Below are 27,463 nucleotides of genomic sequence, written 5' to 3' on the forward strand. Positions count from 1 at the left end.
CCAGGGACTTGCTCCCAGTGCACCCTCACACAGAAAAACAACAGTAAGCAAAAAGCCCATGAATACTGCTGCACCATCCTAACCCCTCACATCACTAGCAGAAGCAGGAAGTTTACTCAGAAGGGCAAAACCTTAAGGGGAAACCTAAGGCACCTCTTTTGCTGACAAGTGCTGCTGGGATACATGCAGGCATAAGTACTCTGCTGAAAGGCCACTGACAGTACCAGAGCAGGGCCTAACATGGCTTTTGATGTACAGAACCCCCTGGATTGGGGTGAACATATAGTTGCAAGATCCACGTGTGTTAACACTCACAGATGTGACTCAAGGACACATTTTCCTACGAACAAACTGCACAGTCTGGTGGAGGCCTTAGTTCAACTTGTTTATCAGGCTGTCGGCATTTTAAATGAATGAAGAAGATGGAGATGGTACAAATTTTAATGTTTGTAGTACAAGAACCGTCCAGCATCCTGATTCAAGCCCTGAGAAACAGAACCAAATTTCTTAACAAATTCCAGCGACATTGCTTCATGTTGCAATTGTGCTTCACAAGCCTGCTGTTAGAGAAACTGTTCAGGACTCCAGGAGGACTGAGTACTCCATTGCTGGCATAGATCCACCGGCTTCCACTCATGACCAAGTATGAGACTGAAAAGAAAAACTGCTTATTGTTCTATCCGTTTACATCAGCTGTAGATCTCCGACTTCAAGGTTAAGAACTGAGTTGAAGTCATAAAAATGGGCAATTTCATTCTATGTTTTGCTTCATGCTTGGCCCTCTGGACAATTTGAGATTATCCAATCCCAAATGGTCAAACTCCTTTCAGTTATTTAGGCCTAGATTTTACCACCAACTGCAACCTGATTTTTTATTTTAAAGAGGAACTGGATCACCTCCTACCTACATCTCTTATCCCACTGGTACTGTACACCCCATTGGCAGTTTCCTCTCTAAACAGGAGATGTAAAGGAGAGGCAGGAGTCAGTGACCTGCTGAAACACAACCTACTTGGTCTTCCACAAGACTGCAATGGGGAAGAATTAGAAAGGAACAGATTTTGACACTGGCCCGCAATGGATTCTTCCCTGCTTTGGCTGCCATAGCTTTCCTCACTTCCAGTCACTTACCTACACCCAAAACCCTGCTGCTGGAATTATCTCTCTTGCCAGCATATTGCATCCCTACATCAAATGCAACTGTTCACTGGCTTCCTGTTCCAAATATCATCTGGCTTCAACTTCATTGTCTTCTTTCTCCTCCTGTGCTGTTTCCATTATACTTCTTCCACAACAATCACCCTCTCAGTCAAGAAAATTCCACCCGTATCACAATAGGACAATGGGAGCACATTTGGAAATAAAACATGAAACTTACTACAGCAACAAATTGTAAAGAAAATGTATATAAAATGTTTTATAGATGGTACATGACACCTACAAAATTGGTAAAGATGAAACAGAATGTATCAAAAATTGTTGGAAACGTAAGTGTGTGCAAGGAACGTTTTATCATACGTGGTGGTCATGTAAAAAAATGCAACTATATTGGAGAATGGTAAGAAGTTTAATACAAGAGATTGTTGGATTTACTATACCGTTGAAACCAGAATTATTTCTGCTTAATATTACTTTGGATATTATAAAGAAAATGATGTGTACTTAGTTATTATATATATTAGTATATATTATATACTTAGCTGCTAGGATTTTGTATGCTAGATACTGGAAAGACCCTAGAATCCCAATGAAAGATGAACTAATAGAGAAAATAATGAATGTTGCGGAAATGGACAGACTTTCAGAGATCTTGGATCAACAGCGAAAACTGACACAGATTGAGCAATGGAAACCATTTTACATTTGGTTGAAAATGAATACTTAGATAGTATAATACACAGTATTTAGATGAATATATTACACATATGATATATTATATAGGATATGAATGAAATGATAAGAAGTAAAAGTAGAAGAGAAATTGGATTAGGAGATATGGAATGATTTATTAGTAAAAGTGACATATCCTGCACTCCTAAATGTATGCGTACGTCTTTAATGTTTTGTTGTGTTATGTTATGTTTGTTGTGTTATGCTTTTTTAAAAAAATAAAAAAATAAAATCCCACCCCAAACTGTCTGCTCCTTCCATTTAGAACTTCCTAAAAAAGATCATATCCATGATGTCTCCTCCTTCCCATTTTCCAATCTTTTCTTAAAACCAGTATTTTTTTTATTTAATATAGGAAAGGGAAGAGGTACAAGAAACAAAATGTTGAGTTCACCCCAGAAGCAATTCTTGTTCAGGCAACTTAGGAGTCTTGCAGAGTGCAGGCACTACCCGACTCTAAGGGATGGGGAGATCTGGGTTGGGGCAAGGATGTGTTTTTTTTCCTGTTCTCCTGAAATCTTCTTTTACTGTAGTATGAAGCACTAAAGAGGTCAGGGCTGGCTGTCAGCTCCTAAACCCTTCCTCGATAGTAGGAAGAAGCTTTTCTAACCCTATGGTATGCCAGTTTCCTTTAATTTACTAACCATTGTTTGTTCAACTTCCCTGGGGAGTTCCTCAAGTCTGCAGAAACCTTGTGCGCTAACCCCTAGACCAGCAAGTTCAGCACTACAAGGAATTAGGTACCTCTATATTGGAGCCTTTCTGCCTAAGGAAGGTCACAATATTGGCTCCATGGCTCCAAATATATACAAAAAATATAAACTAAAAAGACAAGTTTCCATTTTAAATCTTCAACTACACTAAAAGCTTCCTCTTTCAGGCAAAAAACAAAAGCAAACTCAGCAGCTAATGGGACACCCTCCTTCCGGTTTCAAAAGAACAAAATGCCAAGAGGGGAAGGAAAAAAAAGATTCAAGACTTCTAATAAATCTTTAAAGCTGAAAGTCAGGAGAAAGAAAAAGAGACTGAAAAGACATACTTCTCAGGCAATATCCTGCAATCCCAGATTTCATATGTCTGGAACAAAAATGTTATCAGAATTATTATTGCTACTGCTCCCACAATATTTATAATTTTGCCCTTCCTCCAAAGAGCTCAATGCAGCTTATACAATCTTCCTCCTCTGCGTTTTATCATAACTCTGTGAGGCAGTGTAGTGAAAGCCCTTGATTTTCCCTTATTTTATCACCTTTTAAAAACTTTTTTTAAAAAATCTTACAAGCTCTAGGGAAGCTCTGAGGATGGATCAACATCATAAAGTGGCTACTGGGTCATTTCAAGGTAACAGCCATTACTGCTCCATTTTGTAGACTGTGTTTGCCCTTTTTCCTCTTCTTCCCCAACTGACCAGTACAGAGCCAGCTCAGGTAATGAGAGATTATAAAAACCAGGCTCACCTGCACATTTCCCCTGATTGCTCATACTGATGGTGTCAGATGGATCAATGCGGGTTGTCCACCTGCCTAGCTAGGTCTGCGTATAAAGGATGCTAGACCTGCATAAGCACTTAAGGCAGTGTTGACAACACTGCTCTTGCAACAGATATGCACATGCATCTTCCACTTACAGGTGCAAACACACTACTTCAGCTTATGCCATGGTAGGGAGACCGAGTTTGCAAGACCTTAAAGAAGGTGACACACAGGTGCCCTGCAGTGCTTCAGTCTTCCATTCCAAACAATGGTCCTTGGTTAGCATGATCTTGATTAGGAGCAGCTATGCCTCAGCCCCCCACCCCAGGGACAGTGCATGATCCATCTCAGGATAAGCTCCAGTAGCTGCAGTGGGTCAGCTTGGACATGCATCAGTGATATCGCTGGCATAAACCTGTGTTGATCTGTGCAAATGGATCAGGACCAGGAAGGAGGTCGGGATTTGGCATGCACCGCTGCTGCTGAATCCCTCCCTCCCAGGCCCAGTCCACCCACCCACCCACCCAACACTGTTCAATCCCCTCCCTGCCCTCCCCTGCCCCCTGTATGGGCATCTCTCTGCTGGTGGGTTTCCAACAATCAACTCGTGCCCAGGGGAAGGCTCTTGCCTTCCCTTAGGTTGCTTGTGCTGCCACAAACCGCTTTATGGCGCTTTGGCGACACCCAGCGCCAGCGGAACACACATTCCACCAATGCTTCCTTCTAAGCACGGGGCCAAAAGAGTGCTGACACTGACACATTGGTTCAGAGAGTGTTATTGCTGCTGTGTTAAATTTAAGCTTAAATTTTTAATTAAAATTGGACTATTGTACCTATTGCCTTACTGCACTGTATTTGTTTAGTGGAAGCAACACATGGAACCATGGGTAGGAAAACAGTCGTGTTCTCCTTCAGGTTGGCATAATGATAGTCACATGATCTTACCAGAGAGATCATAGAAAACGTGTTGCCAAACTTGGAAGACAAGCTCTAGTGTGGAAAAATTTCAAAGGAGCTCACTAACACACCCCTTCAAATGGTGCTTGATTGTTGCTCTGAAGTAGAGAAACTAGTAGAGAAACAGGATTGGTCTGATAACACATTCGTGGGAGACTGCTGCTCTATGCTCTGTTGCAATTTCTCAGAGTATCCACCAGTGAGTAATGCTCTCTTGATTACTCCTCCTGCCCAGCAAGCCAAGGGAGAGAGGGGGAAATTCTCAGAAGCCACTCCTCTCTACAACCAACCTGTCTTTCCTGAAGACTGGGATAACCCTACAGCACCTTTTAGACTGATGTGATTTTCTAAATATTTTAGTTGTCAAACTTAAGGCATGCAAACTTAAGGCAAACAAAAGGCATACAAAGCATCCTGCCTGAAGTAACAGGTGGCTCATGAAACCTCTTCCTACTCAGTTCACAAGATTCTGTGCTCACAAGGAAGCAGCAATATACCTCAACACTGAACTTTCAATGAATCCAACATTTACACCACAAAGCTTCAAGGACTGTAGTTCAATGAGCCTGACCGAATATTTAAAAGGCAAGCTTAAGGGGAGGTGGCTTAATTTAAGCTCAATTAACATAAAATTAAAGGCTTAAGATACACACCATGCCAAGATACTGTACACAAGTTATCTCAAAGCATTCTCTTCCTCTCTCATTAGGAGGTCAGTGTGCTGCGAGATAGCATGCCATCAGATAAGCTTCATTATTTGTTGTACTCTCCTATGCAGTTTCAATGCTAACATCTGATGCACTTCCCTTGATAATTAGGACACCAATTCTGGGTTTCTTTCAAGGACATGGGACAAATTACTTAGTGTTCAAGATTTTCTCTCCTTTTTTTCCTGTGGTCAGCTGAAACACATGTTGTTCTGTCCATGCACCATGGATTAAAGAAGCCTTCCACTTCTCAAATGTGGCTGATCCACATAATAATCAAACTAAAGTCTTGTGGGTTAGATGGAACATAATGACTCCTTTATCAGACCCTGCACCTTGCTTTCGACTACATTCTTTTTCTAGAACATTCATCATGCTTGCAATATCTGACAAATCTTTTAGCTCTCTCTTTAAGGCAGTGTTTCTTGAACTGTGGATCGGGACCTACTAGGTGGGCCGTGAGCCAATTTCAGGTGGGTCCCCATTCATTTCAATATTTTATTTTTAATATATTAGATTTGATACTCCCATGGTATGCGACTGCATTTGGGAAAATGTGACAGATCTGTACTTTTAACAGGCTACTGTGTATAAGCTTTTAACAATGATAGTAAATGAGACTTACGCCTGGGTAAGTGTGTGTAGGATTGCAGCCAGGATTGTTTAAAATTTTCCTGCTTGATATCACTTCTAGTTATGACATCATTTCCAGTGGGTCCTGACAGATTCTCATTCTAAATAGTGGGTCCCAGTGCTAAAGGTTTGAGAACCACTGCTTTAAGAGATTCAGGTACTTGACTGTGATGTTGTACAACCATTTCAAAACAAACTCTACTTCTCTTGAAGACAAGTGTTACATGAAAATAAAGTTGTATTCAGAATATTTAAAAAGAGACTTACTGCAAAACTCCTACGCATGTCTATTCAGAAGCAAGTCTCAATGAATTCAATGAAACTTGCTCCCCAAAATGTACAGAATTGCAGCCTTTGGGTCTTTGTTTCTCTAATCTCAGGAACCCAATATTATTGCCCTTCATTCTCCTACCTTGAGGGTCTTCATACCACTGCTGGCAACTTGCCGTTGTGACGTACTTTATGGCATCTGGTTTTTTTGTGTGTGTGTTCCAGTTATTTAACTGGGCAAACAATAACAAGCAACATATATATAATGCTAAGCTTTTAGGTATGTGAACTGTCTGTTTGTATATGTATGCCAATAAAAGTTTGATTATTATTATTACTGCTAAGCCTCTTATCCCAGCCCTAACCTGAACCCTATTTTTGTGTTTTAAAAATAAAGTATACCTAATGTAAATATACACATATTGGGATACAAATGTTTGAGATGCCTCCCCAACAAAACTGGATGCAAATGTCCAATGCCAGGACACATTTGATGAGGACAGTTGTCCAGGTCGCAATGATCCTGTCACCGAGTTCATTCTGTCACAGTCCTCAAGGTGGCTTACAACAGATAAAAACAATTCAAACACAAGCCAGAAGCCATTAATCCTTCAAGCAATAGTCCAGTGTGCACTTCCCTTCAAATTTGCAATTCAAGCGTAACTGGTAGTTGGGAGAGTTCTTCCTGGGAGAGGAGGAAGCAGGCTCTGGATAGCCCTTCCTTCCCTGGCCAATGACTGGCATCAGGTTGGTCTTCCCCTTGCCAGGTGCTCTTCCTGGGAGGCACAACATGAACCCCTCACAGGCCCTCAGTCACTAATTAAGGTAGCCTTTCAGCCAACAAGAGTTACTCACATTCAGCAGTAGATCTGCTTGGAACTTCAGCTGTTCAGGACAAGAAGGCAGTGCCCCAGTGTTGTTCATCTAGGTATTATATTGCTGTGGTTTTATGCCATAGGTCAGAAGGTTACCTCTCCCTTTTATACTATTTTCAACCATGGGTAATATACCAATCATGGATTAACATCACACACATTTTGAGCTCTTGGATCACTATAATTAACTTTGTATTACAGTAAAAAAAGCACTATTACAGTGACACTGATTGAAGACTCAAAGAATGTGGTCCACTATTTTTAAGGGTAACATTGCAGAGAAATTACGCTGCAGAAACAACTACAGGAATCACCCTCTGCATGAACCTTCAACAGGCAACAAACCGATGGCATAATCTCCTTTCTTATGCCTCAAAACCATTCTAGAAAGACTCAAGTCAAAATTCAACTAGCCACAACGTGGTTGCATGATGTATTTTGAGGTGAACCAGGGTCAGGGGGGTCATGTGACCCAGAAGTGGCTTACAAGAACGTAGAAGACTGCCCCCTGCCCTGCAAATGGCATGATTTTGCGGCATGCAGGTTGGGAAGGCTATTTTCTTACTGATTTTTACTTTTTAAAAAGGTTTCAAAAGGGAATCCAGTATCTGCAGAACTGAACACTTGAGGATACCAGGGGACTACTGTATAGTCGGACAGACAAATTTGCAAGAAAACAATAGTTTCGACAATAGGGATAAAGTGGTTTGACTCCTTTTGTATTTCATTCACTACATACCAAAAACAGGTCTGTCCTTCAACTTTCTGAAAAACAACCCTGTGACTGCAGATTAGGATTTCCTTTACATCAGTGTTTCCCTCTTTTGACAAGCAACTGTGATAAGTATAACGAAGATGTTACTTGGCAGAACATTTTGCCATCAGAATAAATTCATGCACTGTTCAAAGCAAGTCAAATTTAAAAAGACGTGTCAAATCAGGTTTCTGCATTTTGCACTGTTTCCCTCTAGGGCAGGGTGTCCAAGCGTTTTGGCAGGAGGGCCACATCATCTCTGTGACGCTGTGTCAGGGGCCGAAAAAAAAAGAATTTACATTTCAAATTTGAATAAATTTACATAAATGAATATATTAGAGATGGAACTTATATGAATGAATGAAGATCTTGCAATAGTTCAGGGCCTATAAAAGGCCTTGAACAAAGCAAGGCCAGCCTTTGCTGCCGTTGCTGCATCACAGATGTGAAACAGCAAGCAGTGGAGAGAGCCCTTGTCCCTCGGTTCACGCAAGAGGTCGAACAGTTGGCTGTGACGCTGAAAGCAAGCACAGACCACATCAGACCAGCACAGGCTCCAGCAAGTCTCCAGAGGCTCATTGGAGACTGGGGGCTCTCTGAGGGTTGGATTGGGAGTCCTCAAGGGCTGCAAGTGGCCCTAGGACCGGGATTTGGGCACCCCTGCTCTAGGGTACTGTAGCCTGGTTTTGAGGGGGGGGGGGGACAGACAAGAAAACCTAGTCTTTTGCCGCCAATCCTGATACTGCTAAAAAAATTGCTACAGTCACAAAAATACAACATGTTTCAGTGACTAGAATGCGAGCAAGGACACAAGAAGTTCAAGGGCAAACTACTGCTATGAAGTTTTCTGTATTGTCTTGTGCAAGACGCTATGCTCCTTCTTAACCAAGATAGTTACAAGTCTAAAATGTTGCCATGCTCGAAAGGGAAGGTGGGATACAACTGTAGTTAGCTAGCAAATGAGGTCAACCTGATTGTAGTGAATTTTGGGTAAGGCAAAATGAACAAATTACTTGCAATAGCAAATTTGCAATGAATCCCACTCATGCTTTCAGCCCACATACAATTGCTTCTGAACTATTTTATCACACTTCCGCATCCCACGACGTTGCCAGATTAAATAATTTCCACTCAATTAATTTCATGACAGTTCAGCCTTTAAACAGAATGACAGCCTTCAACAATCTTTCATTTCCACAGGAAACTGCCCAAGTGTTCAGGTAGTCTTTAGAGATTCTACTCCATGTACATCAACTGTCTGGGATATAGCAGATATAAAGAGAGACAGCGCCTTCTCTTCAGTGGCACCAGGATTTTTGACGTCCTTCCCTAGGGAGACTCATCTGGTTTTTTCCTTCTTAAGTTTTAGACCAGCAGTTCCCAAACTAGTGGGTTGCGACCCACCAGTCTGGGAAGTACTGGCCAATACCCCTTTAATCGCTGCAGGGAGGCAGTGATGCAATCCCCAAGATCACACTGCTGCAGCAACAGAAGGGGGTCTTCCTTCACTTATCTTAGGTAGCGCCGGCCTCCAGGGGGTGCGGGAGCCCCACGGTAGACCTTTTAGGTCCCTTTCAACTCAATGTTTCTATGATACGATTCTATAAAAATGACACAGCACTGAAGCAGAACTAATAAACAGTATTTTCAGGGTTTTTCTGGAGACATCAGAAAGCAAAACTTGCCCAATCCTCCCCCCAAAAAAGATTTGATAGAAAAGAATATACGTTGTCTAAAACAATGGTTCCCAAAGTCCTCTGTGAGAGAAGGGAACCATGAAGTCTTTATGGGGCAGGGCTGCAGCAGCGACACAGTCCCCAGCAGTGGCACAGCTAATGATCGTGTAGCCGGGTGCCGAACTCAACATGATGCCCCAGAAGTGAAGTCACAACCAGGTTTTTTAAGTGAAAATTGAGGGAAAACATGCCTCCACCCCCCCCCCAGAAGCTCACCACCCACTTGCTCTGCCACTTCACCCCAGCCAGTGGCACAGCTAAGGCATCTATCTGCTACCTGAGTTCAAAGAAGACTTTGTAGCCCCAATCCACAACAAAATCGAATTTAATTAATTAAGCAATAAATAGAAAGTGTGCCCCTTATTGGTTAGAGACACTGTGCTGGGATGAAGCGAGACAGTTACTCTCCCCCTTCTAAATATAAGAGGAGTTCCACTTGAAGAAGTGTCTCTTTACTCAGCAGGGGTAACTGTATTATGATACATGGAAATGAGAGCTGACTCATATTAACACCTTATTGGTTTGATGCTGTACCATAATCAAGTCTTATTGGCTCTCCGAACAATCATAGCTCAGTTTTGAGTTATGAAAATCCACTTTTTGTTCCATAAGGCAGTTGTGTTTTCATTTTCTGGTTTATTGGCCATAACTTTTGATACAATACAGATATTCCAATGGGGTTTGTTGCATTGCATTCCTCATTAAATCACCTTTCCAATGATATCTAACATGATTGTATTATTCGTACGTACCAATTTTTTAAAAAAAAATTTTGACCACTAGTGTCAAGCTTAACTTGTTGCCCCCCTAAATCTTGTTGCCCAGTGCAAACCCTGCACCCCCACATGGTCCCCAGTATCATGCCACTGCCAGAACAGAAGGAGATTTCCCTTTACTTATCTTAGGTAGCGCTGGCCTCCATGAGGTGCAGGGAGCCCCACAGAAGCCTCCACAGGGCTCCCCCAGCCTGCAGTCATCTAAAAATAGAGATCAGAAACCACTTCCAGTTTCGCAATCATGAAACAGAAAGTGGTTTCCGATCTTAATTTTTCTGAAGCTAGAATACACTTAACAAGCAATATAAATAAAATTATAATCAGCCAGATGGTTAAGGAAAACATTTTTTAGAATTATGACCAAACACATCCATCTTCTTCCCTATTACATAGCATGTTTTAGGCATGGATGTAACACCTGTGTACAAGCATTACCTCAGAATCTTTGTCCAGTCTCTCTCTAACCACAATCAAGTTGTACAGTATCCTGTCATCATCTGCTTCAGTGTGGGAGATGTCATGAGGGGCACTCCACAAGTTCTTCTCTTCGTCCCATGCCTGAGTTGCTCCAAAGGAAGTATAAGGGCTGTTGTTACTGAAAGGAAAAAAAAAAAGAAATCAAACTCATATTAGAATGATGAAAGCAATCTCATTAGCTAAAAAAGCAGTCACCTGTGAACGTCTTTCCTTTTTCTATTTTTTAATCTTCTGGAGGTTGTTCATTAGCAGCTAAAGGTTCAATCCTGTCCACAGTTACCTGGGAGTAAGACCCATTGACTATAATGGGACTTACTTCTGAGTAGACATGCATAGGATTGGGCTGTAATTTAGCTAATATAAAACACAATACTAACTTGTGCTAGAAAAAGGCAAGCCGGTGAACCTGTGCTCTATCCAGTGCATGTTTGGGGCTGATTGCAGGCCAGCTCGGGGAAGGGGAAACATTTCCCCTTCCCCGTGTTGCACTGTAGTAGCCCCAACAGGTCTACTTAGATCTGCATCATCTGATGAGGTAGCACAAATCTGAGCAGCCCAAGAGTGCCCTGGGATGCCCAGGAAGAGGGTCAGGATCCGGCATAACCACTGGGTTCTGGCCCCACCTCCCTGCCCTCGGTCCTATCTACCACCCTCTCTCCCCCTGCCCTGAAACGCCTATGTGCGCCAGCCTCTCCCCCAACAAGTGGCACAAAGGTGCATTATGGCACTTTTGCAACACTCCCGGGCCTGTGCAAGGGACTTGCATTGGCCTAAGTCCACTGTAGTATTGCGCCTTTAGTTGCTAATTAATTTAATTCAAAACTGGCAAACATTACAAAACATCTTTGTGTCTTTGCAACTGAATGATTGACCACATAATTTTATCAACTGTCTGTATAAATTAAACTTCTGAGATTAATTTTCATGCTGCACTATATCAAAAATGTGTAGACCAAGGCATAGCTGTACATGAAAGTACAGTCAAGTTTCAGATCCTTCCCCCAGATCTCTACAGCTTGATATCTGCAGAGAATGGGGATGGTGGGATGTGCCTTCAAATGCATATATTGTATGCACAAATGTACAGAAAATTGATACTCCTTCCCATCCGTCTTGCTCCACGCGCACATAGGCATAGACAAGGAAGTTTGAGTTGCACCTGCTCCATAATTAAAAACCATCAGACACCTGGTGAGATTAAGGGTGCAGTCCTAACCCCTTAGGTCAGTGCTTTCCAGCTGTGCTTTCCACGGTGCCAATGGGACATGTGCCGCATCCTGCAGTTGGGTGTCACTCAAGTAGTCCTCCTCAAGGTAAGGGAATGATTGTTCCTTTACCTCAGAGCTGCACTGCCCTTATGTCAGTGCTGGAAAGCACTAACATTAGGTGTTAGGATTGCACCCCAAATATTACAAATACACAAGTCATAGAGTCTTTTCTAGTGGGTACTTGCTGGTGATCCTTCTGCACATTTTCTAGATTATGAGCCCTTTCGGGGCAGTGAATCACATATTTGTTTTGCACGCTTTTTTCTGCAAAGAATGTACCTGTACCACTTAATAGTAACGTCTCCCTATTTTCATCTGTGAAGCACTGGAAGACATGCCATGATGCACTACATGTGGAATTACTGGATTGTACCAACAGATTAACAAAAGCAAAAAGTAATATTGCACCTCTCTAAAGAAAAGAAAATAACAATGTTTGCTTTTCAGAGTGGTACCTCCTAGAACTAAACACATATAACTGAAACAAATCTGTAGAGCCATTTAAAATTCCTGAAAGAGGAACACAAGAAAGAGCCAAGGTCTGCCAAAAAAGGGGGATTGCTTTGCCGATTATCAGTAGAATCAGACCCTTCAATACTTCCCATTTCATTCAAACCACAGTTTGCTAGTTCAGATGCGGTTAGTGTTTCTTCTAGACCAGGATCCAGGACCAGCCCATCTATGAGGTCAACTAACGCGATCACTTCAGGCAGGTGATTGGAGGGGAGGCATCTATCTCTGTCTGCCTACTTGCCTCCATTGCTCCTCATCCACTTGGATTGGAAAAGGAAGATGAAGAAGAAATGTGGAGGGGGGAGAGTACTGAGCTAGAACATTGGATAGCGGTAGGAGTAGAGGCTGACCTATCATACTGTAAGGGGGACAACATATGACCTGCTGCCTCAGGCATCACAATGTCCTGGGCTGGCCTTGCCAGGATAGTGTGGTTTAAAATCTGAATTGGAGAAAGCACTCAAACCATAATTTCCTGGTTCAGAGCCACAAAAAGCTGTGGCTTGAGTGAACCAGGAGGTATTGAATTAAATACAAAATACATAGCTCAGTGGTTCCCAAACTTTTGAGGCCCCAGAGGCTTCTGCCTGATCTACAAATGCCAAGGAACGTGGCTGTAATGGTGATTGGGCAGCACGTTCCCCCCAAATAGCAACTTATTTAACCCTTGATGCACATAGCCTAATCTGCGCTTTCAGATTTGTGGATCACCAAAAATTGGTTCATGATCCACTAGTGGGTCCTGGACCCACAGTCTGAGAATTGCTGACATAGCTAGTTATAGCTCAAGTCATCATGCCAAACTGTAAAAGAAGCCCAACTATGGTTTGGTGTGTTGTCTGAAAATTGCTGAATCATGGAAACTAGAAACCATGGTCTGAAGAGAAACTGAAGAGGACTCGCAAATGATTTCTACAAGCTATGGCTTAGCACAATGTCTAATCTGATAAATCATTGTTTTGGCTTTTGTTTGGCCACTGGAGGTTCCTACACCGTAGGAATGAGAGAGCCAAGCAGATGGAGCATGATACGACACATATAAATGACTAAAATGTGGTTTGCTTGTACATGTGAAAGCTCAAGTGAATGTTTGGATTCTAAATGTTAGCACAAACCACGTTTGGATGCAGAGGTGTAACTCACTGCCCTGGCACACGGGGTAGTGATGTCATGATGTTACGTGACAATGTGACCTCATTTCCCCAGAGGAGGGGATGCTGGTGGCTTCGCGCCCCTGCTCCTTCTGCTGTGGATGCTCTCTTTTGAAGGACAGGGGCATGCTTCCTTTGGCATAGGGCCCAGGGCAGGTGCCAGTCATGCTCCACCCTAGTTACGCCTCTGTTTGGATGGGTTGTCTGAACAGAGTTGCAGCTATTCAGGCATTGCTTAGAAGTTAATGTCAGCGTTCAGGGAGAAAAGAAGCACAAATGCCTTTGGATCAGGAGTCGAACTGCTTATGTTAGTACATTGCAAAGAAAAAAGAAAATTCCATTGGTACCAACCGAGCAGGCTATTGGCTGTTTCCCAATGCCTGCTACTGTTCTTGCAGCATCTTCCCCCACCCTGGATCAACTACTTTTTTCAGATTAATACTGACGTGAGATTGATAGAGTACAGCTGATATGAACTCCTGAGTAGGGCTTAAACAAGCTGGGGGGGGCGCGCTGTCAAATTATCAGGAACCCTCGAGCAATCAAAATCAAATACAAAGAGCTGGTAGAAGTAAAACCTGAGACACAACTTCCTTCCAACTGTTATGAGAATGAGAATGTGCTACCGCACAGAGGCCTTGACTACAGGGTTGATACATTAGGCTAGCAAAGAAAAGAAGCTTATCAAGTGACGTTGAAAGTCTTGGGTTTTCAAGCTTTGAAAAAACAACCCAATATGCAAAGATTATATTCTTTTCTAACTCAAAGGAATGTTGCTTTAGAATTAAAGTTGCTGCAAGCTCATAAGGAAAACAAAGCAAGCTTTAGGCACATCTTGTAGGTTAAAATGTTTTCAGGCTGTTTGCCTATCCCCTCTAATTACGCGGTCAAAAACAAAAAGATTCAGTTTCTCAACAGTTTCAGAGAAGTACAGCTCGTCATTTAAGAATCATTTCTCTGGAACAAGTAGAAACAAGCTCAGGTAAAGGGCCAGACCACACCAAAGTGACCTGGTCCAATCTACTGTGTTTAATCCTATAGCAGGAGCTCCTGAACTGCAGAATAATTAGAAGGGTGCAAGATACCCAGGAAGGAGACGGTGGCAAAAAGTTTCAGAGAATGAGAAAATCCTGCTTCAGTACCAAAGATACTTCCCTTCCAGCAGCAGAGATTTTGTGCTGTGCAGTCACCCAAATTTCTGAGCTAATGTGGAAACTCCAGAGACACAGGGGAACTTCTTGATCACATCAGTTCCTCACTCCCCTCCCGGCTTAGCTTTCCCCCTTCCCATCATTCTCCCCAGTTAAAACACAGACACACTCTCCAGTTGCAGCTTTCCCTGCAAGGGAAAAGTTACAGGTACCATTTTAGTCTTTAGGGCAAATAGTAGCTTGGGTGCTGGTGATTTCACTCAGGCATCCCAGCACTATGATCACAGCCTGAACTATGTCTCAATTCCCAAGGTGTTTCTATTTTAAAACGCGGGAGATACTGTTAATGGATCTCCTGCATCACACTGAGTTTGGTACCCAGAGTCAGCCTCTCTCACACACAGTGCCCAAACATCAAGGAAAACTGCTCCCATCGATGGCGCACAGGTTCTAAATTTCAATCTAGTGCAGTGGTTCTCTAACTTTTTGCACTGGAACCCACTTTTTAGAATGAGAATCTGTCAGAACCCACCAGAAGTGATGTCATGACCAGAAGTGACATCATCATGCAGGAAAATTTTAACAATCCTAGGCTGCAATCCTACCCACACTTACCCAAGAGTAAGTTCCATTTACTATCATTGAGACAGTATCTCATATGATACTATGCGAGTATCATATGAGAGTATCTCAACTCTCATATGTTGAGAGCATATACATAGTAGCCTGTTAAAAGTACAAATGTGTAACAGTTGCCCAAATGCAGTCACATACATGGTAGCATCAAGTCTACTATATTAAAAATGAAATATTGGAGAGGCGGAGTTAACACTCAGTACAGTAGCAGGGAACCTGGAATGACTCCCAGGGAAACGGCTAAATAGATGTGTTTTCCAGAGGACCTCAATAATGAGCAACTCTTCGTTACCAAGAAGAAGAAACAAAGACTGAGAGCGTGAATTGGGACTCTCTCTAGAGACAGCAGTTTCAGAGATATCCCAATTTTGCTCTATGCTGGATCAAATCACATCCCAGTCGCCATCTTGGAGAGATTCGGATAGCTGGTGACTCCCCCCCACGGCCCACTAGATACAACATGAGAGCGAACAAAGGTTTTAAACCGTGAGTAATTAGTTCATTAAAAGGCTATAAAAGAATTGCAATCAAGAGGTTGGAAGGAGGGAAAGATAACTTTAAGATTATTTACATTGGCTGGCAGTCACCCAGAGGGGAAAGCAGCAAACTCGGATGTAAAGAAACACCTGCTGGAGAATTTTTCTTTTTGTAATAAGGGTGATTGAAAGAAAAGACGAAAGGTAAGACTAAATAAATAAGGGAAGATAAAAGATCACCCTGTTGTAATGGTATGCATGGAAAAGGAATAAACAACTAACTTTTAACAGCTGAAATAATTCTACTTTTGTTTTCGTTGCAAAAAGCTTGGAACTGGATTTAGGCCTGTTGTTGCAAGAGGCTTGAAACTGGATTCAGGACTGAGTTATTCAGGAAGAAATATTAACTTGATTTGACAGTGTTATTGACTTGAATTGGACTACTGATCCATGCTTTTTGGATATAAGACTTGGATGAATCTGATTATAAAAAACTTGGGGATTAGCCTTATAAGAAGGTAAAGCAAGAAAATATGACTTGGTGGATTTTTTAACTGCTGGAACAATTCATTTTTGTTGTTATAGCTAGACCTGAGACAGAGCTTTTAAAGACACATTGATTTGAATTGATATTGGTATTGATTTGAATTCGATTATTGATCCACATTTTTTGGATATTAAATGTGGGGATTAGCCTTACAAGAAGGTGAAGCAAGATATCCTCTTTGGATATAAAATTTGGGGATTAGCCTTACAAGAAGGTGAAGTAAGAAAATCAGACTAGATAGATTTTTTAATTGCTAGATTAATGTAATTTTTGTGTCTGTGTTTGTGGTTATTGAATTGTGACTATTGTGGTTTTTGAATTGATGTGTTTTTAGATACTGAGATTGTCATTTTAAGGGACTAGATGGATTAAAAGAACCTCTTTTTTATTAAGGAAGAGAAGAATAGTAAAAAGGAAAGAATGACATCAAAAAAGGAAGTTAGTAAAACTACACCTAAGACATCACCATTAGTTGGATCACAAATTGCTACATATGCTATGGAGCATAGGAGAGAAAGTCAGACTTCATTACTGGATCTGTTGAAAGATTTTAGAAATGATATGAAAGAGATAGGCAAACTCTCTGAACAAATGAAGCAAATAAACTCCTTCCTGACAAGTGTGCAGGATAGGATTACAAAAAATAAAGAGGATGTCAAGAATTTAAAGAGAGATACAAAGAAAACAAATAAAAGTATGGAGGAGATGGAAAAGAGAAAGGGTCAAATGCAAAAGGAAAACAAAGAGCTAGAGACTTCTGTAACAAGACAGGAGATGGAAAAAGCAGCATTTATTATCAGAATACAGAACCTTAAAGAAAAATATTCAGAAGACACCAGAAGTCAAATAGAAGAATGGTTGACAATGGAGCTGGAACTGGAGGAGGATCCGATTAAAGAGATAATAGATACTGCATACGGAGTCAATTCTAGATATGCAAGTTTGAATAATAAGCCAAGAGAGATAGTGATAAAGTTTACAAAAAGAACTTCAAGGGATACTATATTAAAAAGATTGGAGGAAAAACAAAGAGTAGTGGAGGGAGAGCAAGTGAGAGTTTTGAGAGAAATTCCCTGGAAAGTTCGCCAAAAAAGAACACCTTATAGAAATTTTGCTGCAATACTAAGAAATAGTGTGAAATATCATTGGCAAATTCCAGAAAGCCTTCTGTTTGTTTATAAAGAGAAAATATTTAATATAAATTCAATGATGAAAGCTCAACAATTTTTATCAAAATATGGAGAAAGCCTAGGAGAACAAAACAGGGAACTCTCAGAAGAATCTTTGGATCAAACTCAAAAATAACAGAATGGACAAAGATGGATCAAGAGATATAGAAGACAGTCAAGAAGAAGAAGCAGCAGCAGTGGGAGGAAGAAGGAAAATACAAACAAGACAGAACAAGGAAAATATCAAGAAAGGCAAAAAAAAATTCCAAGTGAAAATGGCTGAACAAGTGAAATTTTTTTCTATAAATATTAATGGGCTGAATTCTCCTCAGAAGCACAAAAGAATATTCCATAAATTATACCAAACCAAAGCAGATGTAATCTGTATTCAAGAAACACATATTAGAAAAAATGACATTAGATTTCTCAATAATAGAAAAATGGGAACTTTATTTTTTGCCTCAGACACACACCAAAAGAAAAGGGGGGTATATGTTAACCCCAAATTGGAACCAGAATTGAAGTGGCAATTGGAAGATGGGAGAATTCTGATTGTAGAGATTCAAGTTGAAACAAGGAAAGCATTAATTGTCAATATTTATGCACCAAACACACATCAAGGTAAGTTTTACAGAAGATAATATGAGAAATTAATCATGGGAGAAGACAGGGATCTTTTTTTATATGGAGATTTTAATGCAGTTTTTCAAGCTAAATGGGACAGAAAATTTAACAAAAGATCTGTAAAAAGAGGAGGAAACCTACCCAGACCTTTTTTGGAAATGGCAGAAGAATTACAGTTGATTGACACATGGAGAACACAATACCTGGAGAAAAAAACAGTTCACATATTATTCAAATACACATAATTCTTGGTCTAGAATTGATATGTGCTGGGCCTCAATATCCGGTTTAGAAGGAACGTTTCAAACTGAAATTTTACCTAATACGTTTGCAGATCATAATCCATTTTTATTAATAATAAATAAAAAATTAAAGAGAAATAGTTGGAAGTTAAAATACAAGTCATTTGAACGATCAGAAATTTTTACTGCAGATAACTGCAATTATCCTGCAATTATCCCTAATGGGAAGAACAGCTCTAATGAAAATGAAAATATTACCAAAATTAATGTTTTTATTCTATTCCGATTATTTTGAAGAGAGCTTTTTTGAAGAAATTAATAAAATTACTACAAAATTCGTCTAGCAAGGTAAAAAAACTGAGAATAAGAAGGAAATTACTTCAAGAGGAGAAAAAAGAGCAGGATTTGGATTACCAAACTGGGAATTATATTATCAAGCGGCAGCCCTAAACTGGATAAAAGATTGGGGACTCATACCAAATTCCAAAATTTTAATTTTAGAAGCACACGATTTACAAATAGACTGGCACGTATTCCTGTTTTATAATAGTCAAACAGCATGGATATTTTAGACAACACATTTTAAGAAGATCTTTAATTTGGATATGGGAACAGATACAATACAAGATATACTCTAAATTACCCAGATGGATAAAACTGCTTGAAATAGCAACTAATCTGAACTGGATTTAAAAAGACCAAGATAAATCATATAACCATCTGTTGAATATTAAAGGAGAGATCTTAAGTAAGTTTGAGTTAGAAGAGAAAGGAATAAAATTGGACTTGTGGAATGAAATGCAAATAAGAACAAGATTAAGAGAAGACCAAAAAACAGGTTTTTATGAAGAAGATATAAGTTTTGATAAAGTATTTTTAATTGATGAGGGGAAATATATTTTAAAAATGTACAATTTTCTCCTGGAGATAAGAATGGAGAACAAAATAGTTAAAGATGCAATGGTGTGCTGGGCAAAAATTTTTGGATGTATCGATGGATGACTGAAAACAAATTTGGAATATAAATATTAAGATAACTAAAGCAGTGTCTTTTAAAGAGAATTTATATAAAATGTTTTATAGATGGTATTTAACTCCAGAGAAATTAGCAAAAATGTATTCTGGGTCATCAAATATGTGTTGGAAATGTAAAGAGGTTGAAGGAACCTTTTATCATATGTGGTGGACAAGTGAAAAAGCAAAAGAATACTGGAAAATGATACATAAATTCTTGCAAGAGATATTGAATTGTGTATTACCATTCAAACCAGAAATATTCCTCCTAAATGTGACATCAGGAATTAAAGACCAATATAGAAAACACCTTATTGTACATATTGTTACAGCAGCAAGAATACTGTTTGCGCAAAATTGGAAATCTACAGACGTGCCAACTAGAGAAAATTTAATAGACAAAATTTATGAAATAGCAGAAATGGAAGTTTTAACAGAAAGAATGAAAGAGAGATTTAGGTAGAGTAAGAAAATATTGGAAGCCTTTTTATGACTGGATAGATAATTTTAGTTAAACAATATCAAGTGTTTAGATAAATTTAAATTTTTATAATGGCAAATATGATAGCTTTTGTATTGAAGATTGTGTTTTTTCAGTTGTTTGCTTTTCTTTTCTTTTTTTTGAATAATGCATGTTGTAATCTAGGGCCATATCCTTATGTGTAACCTATGTAGTATCTGCCCAAAGTCTAACCCATCTTCCTCACCTGTATCTGTAATAAATAAAATATTTAATATAAAAAATAAAAATAAAATATTGAAGTGAATGGGGACTCACCTGAAATTGGCTCGTGATTTACAGTTTGAGAAACACAGCTATAGTGTGTTCTAAACAGAGTATATCCGTAGCTGCTGATATTATCTGGAAATGTAAGGCTTGGTAGACAGAGTACGATACTGACTATTGTTTGTTTTTGGAAGTAACAAACAGTACAGTAACTTAGAGCTCAATTCTTGCTTTCGGATGGGTCGGCGGCCTAGGTGTGTCATGCCTCCTTTCAAGTTGCCAGGGCTGGCATGAGAGCACAGGGCTGGCATAAGAGCCAGGGCCGCACCAGAGCACAGCCTCCGTGCTGTCTACAAAAGGTAAGGTTGCGCCAGTTGGCACAGCGGGAGGGCAGAACTTGGGCATTTCAGGGAGAGAAAAGGCAGGTGGCCGGAAGGCCGGTGGGCATCCAGCACAGGCCGGAGCCTAAGCCTCCTCCCAAGCAGCCCAGGTTGCTCAGATCTACGTCAGTGATTTCGCTGGAGCAAATCTAAGTAGCCCCACTGAAGTGACTAGGGCATTACTTGGGGTAAGGGGACATGTTCCCCTACTCAGAGTAGCCCTCCTTCCACCTTCAGACCTGAAATGGATATGGTGCAGGCCCGTTGGACTGCCTACTCCAGCACAGGTTAGGATTGGACATTTTAAAAATTATTCTCACACAACGCTCTTGGAAGCATTCGATCAACATCTATTCAAAACAGAGGGAGGAGTGTTTTACAATTGCACCTTATTTTTACATATATGAAAAAGCAGGCATTGGCTTTACGAAACACTATGTGACTCAGGCAAGATGCTTTCCCAGTCCACTTATCCACTTCCCACAGAGAACTGTAGGAAAGTGAAGTCATTTGACACCTTGCACAGCTGGTCTTTCATGGACAACTGTTCGGTCTCCTGCATTTTTAAAAGTATTCTGTAATGAAAAGCCTGAATATGCTCCATTTGTTCCCACTTTGAGAATATCAAGTAACAGAGAAGTGCATGTTCAATGTACGATATTGTCAATGTCTCTAGACGTAATGAGTTTACAGAGCTATTTACATGCTATTTATAGAGGCTCCTTTATATGTATTTAGGTTGCACTCCCATGATAATTTTTCCACTGCTTGTGAAATACTGGAACATAGTAGGATTAAAGTCATGAAGCACTTGTTATGTGATGGGCCAATTCAATTACAAAGGCTCATTTTGTTAGTTTGCCTTAAAACAAAAAGTCAATTACTCGAATCTCACCTCACCAGAGCTCATTTAAAGGGCCTTATAAGAATGATAGAAACCTACTTCATAGTACAGCTGCAAGACTGTATAATGTGCAACGGAAAAAACATGTTTCTATCCTTCCTTTGTAGGCTGGACACCCAGTTAAAGAAATTTTGGTCAATTAGGTTGGTTTCCACTCTGCTTACCTTTCAAAAGAAGCTGAAACTATTTTCTTTTAACAAAAAAACATGTTTGGGCCTGTTGCTGGATAGATGATTTCTAAGATACACTTAATTAAGTTTGCAAGCCACCTTTAGTTTTTATAATATTAAACATAACTTACATTGTTACGTAACAGATTTTGTGTGGCACTCAGGACCTGGTTAGAGAGGTAAATGTTACTAAGCCAATGGGGAACAGTGACCATGCTGCAATTAGTTTCACCATGCATGTCAGGGTAAGAGTGCCAAACAAATCTAACACAAAAACCCTTGACTTCCGAAGGGCAGACATCCCTCAAATGAGGAGGCTAGTTAGGAAGAAGTTGAAAGGGAAGGTAAAGAGGGTTCAAACACTCCAGAGTGCATGAAAGTTGTTTACAACAGTAATAGAAGCCCAGGAGACGTGTATACTGCAAAGGAAGAAGGGCTTGACTAAGTCCAGGAGGGTGCCCGCATGGCTAACCAGCCAAGTTAGAGAGGCTGTGAAGGGCAAGGAAGCTTCCTTCCGTAAATGGAAATCTTGCACTAATGAGGAGAATAAAAAGGAACATAAACTGTGGCAAAAGAAATGTAAATAGGCGAGACAGGAGGCCAAGAGAGACTATGAGGAACGCATGGCCAGCAACATTAAGGGGAATAATAAAAGCTTCTTCAAATATATTAGAAACAGGAAACCCACCAGATGAAGCGGTTGGCCCTCAGGATGGTGAGGGAGGGAAAGGGGAGATAAAAGGAGACTTAGAGAAGATAGAGAAATTAAATGTGTTCTTTGCATCTGTCTTCACGGAAGAAGACATCGGGCAGATACCGCTGCCTGAACGGCCCCTTGTGACTGAGGAACTAGGTCAGATAGAGGTTAAAAGAGATGTTTCAGACCTAATTGGCAAATTAAAGATCAATAAATCACCGGACCCTGATGGCATCCACACAAGAGTTATTAAGGAATTGAAGAATGAAGTTGCTGATCTCTTGACTAAAATTTGCAACTTGTCCCTCAAAACGGCCAGTGCCAGAGGATTGGAAGATAGCAAATGTCACGCCAATCTTTAAAAAGGGAAGGAGAGGGGACCCAGGTAATTATAGGCCAGTCAGCCTAACATCTGTTCCAGGTAAGATGGTGGAATGCCTCATCAAAGATAAAATCTTAAAACACAGAGACTAACAAGCCTTGCTGAGAGAGAATTAGCATGGCTTTTGTAAGGGTAGGTCTTGCCTCATGAACCTTTTAGAATTCTTTGAAAAGGTCAGCAGGCATGTGGATGCAGGAGAACCCATGGACATTATATATCGGGACTTTCAGAAGACATTTGACACGGTCCCTCACCAAAGGCTGCTGAGAAAGCTCCACAGGGAATTAGAGAGCAGGTCCTCTCCTGGATTAGGAACTGGTTGAGGCCCAGGAAGCAGAGAGTGGGTGCCAACGGGCAGTTTTCACAATGGAGAGAGGTGAAAAGCAGTGTGCCCCAAGGATCTGTCCTGGGACCGGTGCTTTTCAACCTGTTCATAAACAACCTGGAGGCAGGGCTAAGCAGCAAGGTGGCCACGTTTGCAGATGACACCAAACTTTTCTGAGTGGTGAAGACCAGAAGTGATTGTGAAGAGCTCCAGAAGGATCTCTCCAAACTGGGAGACTGAGCAGCAAAATGCCAGATGTGTTTCAATGTAAGTAAATGTAAAGTCATGCACACTGGGGCAAAGAATCAAAACTTTACATATAGGCTAATGGTTTCAGAGCTGTCTGTGACAGATCAGGAGAGAGATCTTGGGGTCCTTGTGGACAGCTCGATGAAAGTGTCGATGCAATGTGTGGTGGCAGTAAAGAAGGCCAATTCCATGCTTGGGATCATTAGGAAAGGTATTGAGAATAAGACTGCTAATATTGTAATGCCACTGTACAAATCAATGGTTAGGCCACACCTGGAGGTCGCCACATCTCAAAAACGATATAGTGGAAATTGAAAAGGTGCAAAAGAGAACAACCAAATTGATTACTGGGCTGGGATACCTCCCTTATGAGGAAAGGCTACAGCGTTTGGGCCTCTTCAGCCTAGAAAGAGGTGCCTGAGGGGGGAAATGATTGAGACATACAAAATCATGCAGGAGATGGATAGAGTGGATAGAGAGATGCTCTTTTTCCTCTCACATAACACCAGAACCAGGGGACATCCACGAAAGTTGAATGTTGGGAGAGTTAGGACAGACAGAAGAAAATATTTCTTTACCCAGCATGTAATTAGTTTGTGGAACTCTTTGCCACAAGAAGTAGTTATGGCATCTTGCCTGGATGCCTTTAAGAGAGGATTGGACAAATTTCTGGAGGAGAAGTTCATTACAGGTTACAAGTCATAGTAGGTATGTGCAAGCTCTTGGTTTTAAAGGCAAGCTGCCTCTGATTGTCAGATGCAGGGGAGGGCACGAGGACACAGGTTGTGCCTGTTGTCTTGTGTGCTTCCTGGGGCATTTGGTGAGCCACTGTGAGATACAGGAAGCTGGACTAGATGGGCCTTTGGCCTGATCCAGCAGGGCTCTTCTTATGTTCTTATTGTTTAAAAATATGTTGTCCAATTAGGCAGGGATGCCTTCTGTTCAATTAATATTGAACAAGCTGTTTCCCACAATGTACCTCTGTGAACAAGGATTTTCAGCTCTTGTTGCAATCAAAAATAAATCCAGGAATTGTGTGGATCCTCAGCACAACTTGCACTGTGTTTTATCTATTAACACAAAACCAAGACTTGAAGAGATCACCAACAAAATGAAACAGCATCATGGCAGCCCCTGAAAACAATGGCAATTTTCATTTTAATTACTCAAATTAATTGCTTTAAAAGGTTTTTTCATGTAGCTGGATGAAAAGAAAAACTGAAATTAAAGTCATGGTCAAATACATTTGGGGAACACTGGTTTATATTGTTAAAGCACTGATCGGCTTTCAATAGTTTTTGTTCTTATCACAGCCAAGTTTAATTCTAAACCCACTATGAATTCTGTGGTAACCACTCATGTAATAGCATTACCACATTAGTGCAGCAACCACTTAATAAGGAAATTCTATAAAGGAATTGATAATATAAGCTCTATATTATCAATTTCTTTACAGAATTTCCTGAATACTCATTGAGTAGCAGGCTCAGTAAGCGTTACCAAAGTTAGAGGTCCAAGGCTAATCTCCCTATGCTATTCAGTAGACTGCTAAAACAAATAAGCAACTTGCTTTGCAGCATTACGAAAAAAATGTCGTGCAGGACGCCCCAAAATGAATAACAGAGATACCAGCCAGACTCCTTGCATAACACCTGCACTTTACCTTCTGCCACAGTACCAATGAGGCAAGGAGAACAGGAAGACAGGAGCTACTGAAACTCAGAGCTACTCCCCAAACATTCAGAACAGTCATAATAGCAGCCATCAGGGGCAAGTCTTTAGGGTAGGGCAGCACCCACACAAGTCATGGCATGCTGGTAAATCTGACATTATTATCATCAGTTGCAATGTAAAAAAATGCTAATTACTTCTTTTTTTCTAGGCATTCAGTCAGATGGAACTGAAAAATTTGATCATTAAACTGCTATTAGTTCCAGTACTTTAGGGCCCAGTCCTATCCAACTTTCCAGCACTGATGCAGCCATGCCATTGGGGCATGTGCCTCCTGCTGTGAGAGAGGCAATGGAGGCCTCCTCAACATATGAGGAAATTTGTCCTCTTACCTTGAGGTTGCATTGAGGCTGCATCAGCACTGGAAAACTGAATAGGAGTGGGATCTTAGAATTGCTTTCAAGCATGACAAATTTCCTAAGCAGCAAGCACTTCCATGTTTGAACAGGAAAAAGCATATCAGGTAAGTACAAACAACTGTATAAACATTTCACTGCATGTAACTCACACATGTGCGAGTACTGCAAAATGTTTGCATGCTTTCTCTTATCCATAAACGCTTTCCACATAGGTTTGAAGTAACCCACCCCATAGGTGACCGTTCATCAGTTGCTGTATAGATGTCAGTGATGGCTAGTCACCCTTTGGGTTAGTCAAGCCCAGAGCAAACGGAATTTCTGTGTGACATTAAAATTAACAATGTTTGGGTAAAATTTCTGAGTTTTAAAGAAGCAAAAACAACATAACAGAAAATTATTTTGGGAGATTTCCAAGGATTGCTATATGTACAGCGCAATTGAAACACATGAGTTTGTGCCAAAAGATTTAACAATATACTCTGTTACTACATTTTCACCTTTAGCCACATGCTTTTAATCATCTCAATTAATCCACACACTAAGAAGGATTACTCAACTGACTTAACTTTTAACATTTATTGTTTAAAGAGGGTCAAGCCCTGGCCTGGGAAAAGTTAGAGGCTAACATTAGAATCCAATTATGAGAGCAGGCATAGATAAATATAACTTGAGCAAGGAATGGGAAATCACAGCAAGATGTCTTACTAATACTTTGAGAAACCACATGATTTTTTTAATATGAAAAATGAAAGTGAATTCAAAGCAAAACAAAAATCACTTCCAAGTAAACAATCCGTTTATCAGCTGCATCTTGAAACTGCTGCATTAAAAGTACCAATAATCTCCATTTTTAAAAAATCCCCCCAAGATTAAAAGATTGGCAGGAAGCACCAACATCTTTTGAGTATCAAAGGTCATCATTTACATCTTCCCCAAAGCCAATTACTGGTTTTAGCTGCTGTTGGTGGCATAAACAACAGCAGGTCCTGCAGCAGCAGGGGCAGTAGTAGCAAGTAGGACAGAGAAGTTCAAGGTTGTCCGAGTTACTATAAACTGCCCTGATTAGAGAAGAGCACTAGCACACAACTGCCTTGCTGGTCACAGCTAACAATAGGCTATCGCAACCAGGAGCAGATCCATTGTTTGTGCTGGGGGGGGGGCCATGAGCACTACCTTCAGACCCCATGTGAACCAGGCGGATAGATCTGGGCTCCTGCCTGGACTTGGATCCCAGATCTACCTGTTGGGGAGACCTGGGCCCCCTAGTTGAGCTTATGGCCTCCATGGCCGTTTGTTGGAGGGTAGACCTGGGCTCCCATTCCAACTTGGCTCCATCAGCCACCAATGCCCACCCAGTGGGCATTCCCCCTAGCTCCCGAATTTGCTACCCACTGGTGCAACAGTTGGGGGGCATGCAACCATGGCTCCCCTTGGATCTGACCATGACTCTTAGTCAAGCCCCCATTGAAAGAGATTGAGCAATCACAATGATGCACACAGACTTATGCTTAATTTTTTTTGAAATTAATTTCAGACATACTCCAAGGAGCTTGAGACAGTGCACACGACTGCTCCCTGCCACATTTTACCTTGACAGCAACCCTGAAAGGTAGCTTTGGCTGACAGAGAGATTGGCCCAAGGTTACCCAATAAGCTTCATAGCTGAGCAGAGATCTAACCTTGAATCTCCAAGCCCAGCACTTTTATCACCACACTGGCTCTCTTGAAAATCTGTGAGAAGTTTCTTGTACAGAATTCATCAAAGGAGCACATCACATTTGAAAGCATCCAGAGGATTACTTAGCCCACTGTAGGATTGTCTTACTGGCACCCACCAACAGATCACCCCATAAAATCAGACCAGTGTGCTACAACCAAAAAATTGCCAGCACAACAAAGGGATGGCCAAAATCAAGCAAGTCAATGCCCAACAAGCCCAACACTATCAGTCTTGACTGTCATGCAGGACTCCAATCCCATTCTCCAAACAAAGGAAGTGCTTTCCCCCATCCTATTACCTGAGGATCAGTCTACGTATTACAGCCTGCCCACCCCCACCTACCAAGAAGCAACCTTAAAAAGCTTTAAAGTATAGCTGCATGATGGCAAGCTGTTAGCATCCTGAGGTGGTTATGCAGCTGAAACAGTTTTCTTCACACCAGTGCAAACCCTCTCTTTTAGGTACTAGAACAGTGAAGAAG

General features: G+C 40.9%; 1 protein-coding gene across 1 annotated transcript in view; it reads right to left on the bottom strand.

Annotated features, from left to right (window-relative positions):
• MREG (melanoregulin) overlaps positions 1 to 27,463 on the bottom strand; it is a 40,210-nt gene that overhangs the window by 9,717 nt on the left and 3,030 nt on the right. The window contains exon 2 of the mRNA XM_066638112.1: positions 10,506 to 10,665. Coding sequence (XP_066494209.1) covers positions 10,506 to 10,665 — 160 coding nt within the window. The remainder of the gene's footprint in view (positions 1 to 10,505; positions 10,666 to 27,463) is intronic.

Source organism: Tiliqua scincoides, chromosome 1 (assembly GCF_035046505.1).
Source record: "Tiliqua scincoides isolate rTilSci1 chromosome 1, rTilSci1.hap2, whole genome shotgun sequence".
In the NCBI taxonomy this organism is placed as follows: Eukaryota; Metazoa; Chordata; class Lepidosauria; order Squamata; family Scincidae; genus Tiliqua; species Tiliqua scincoides.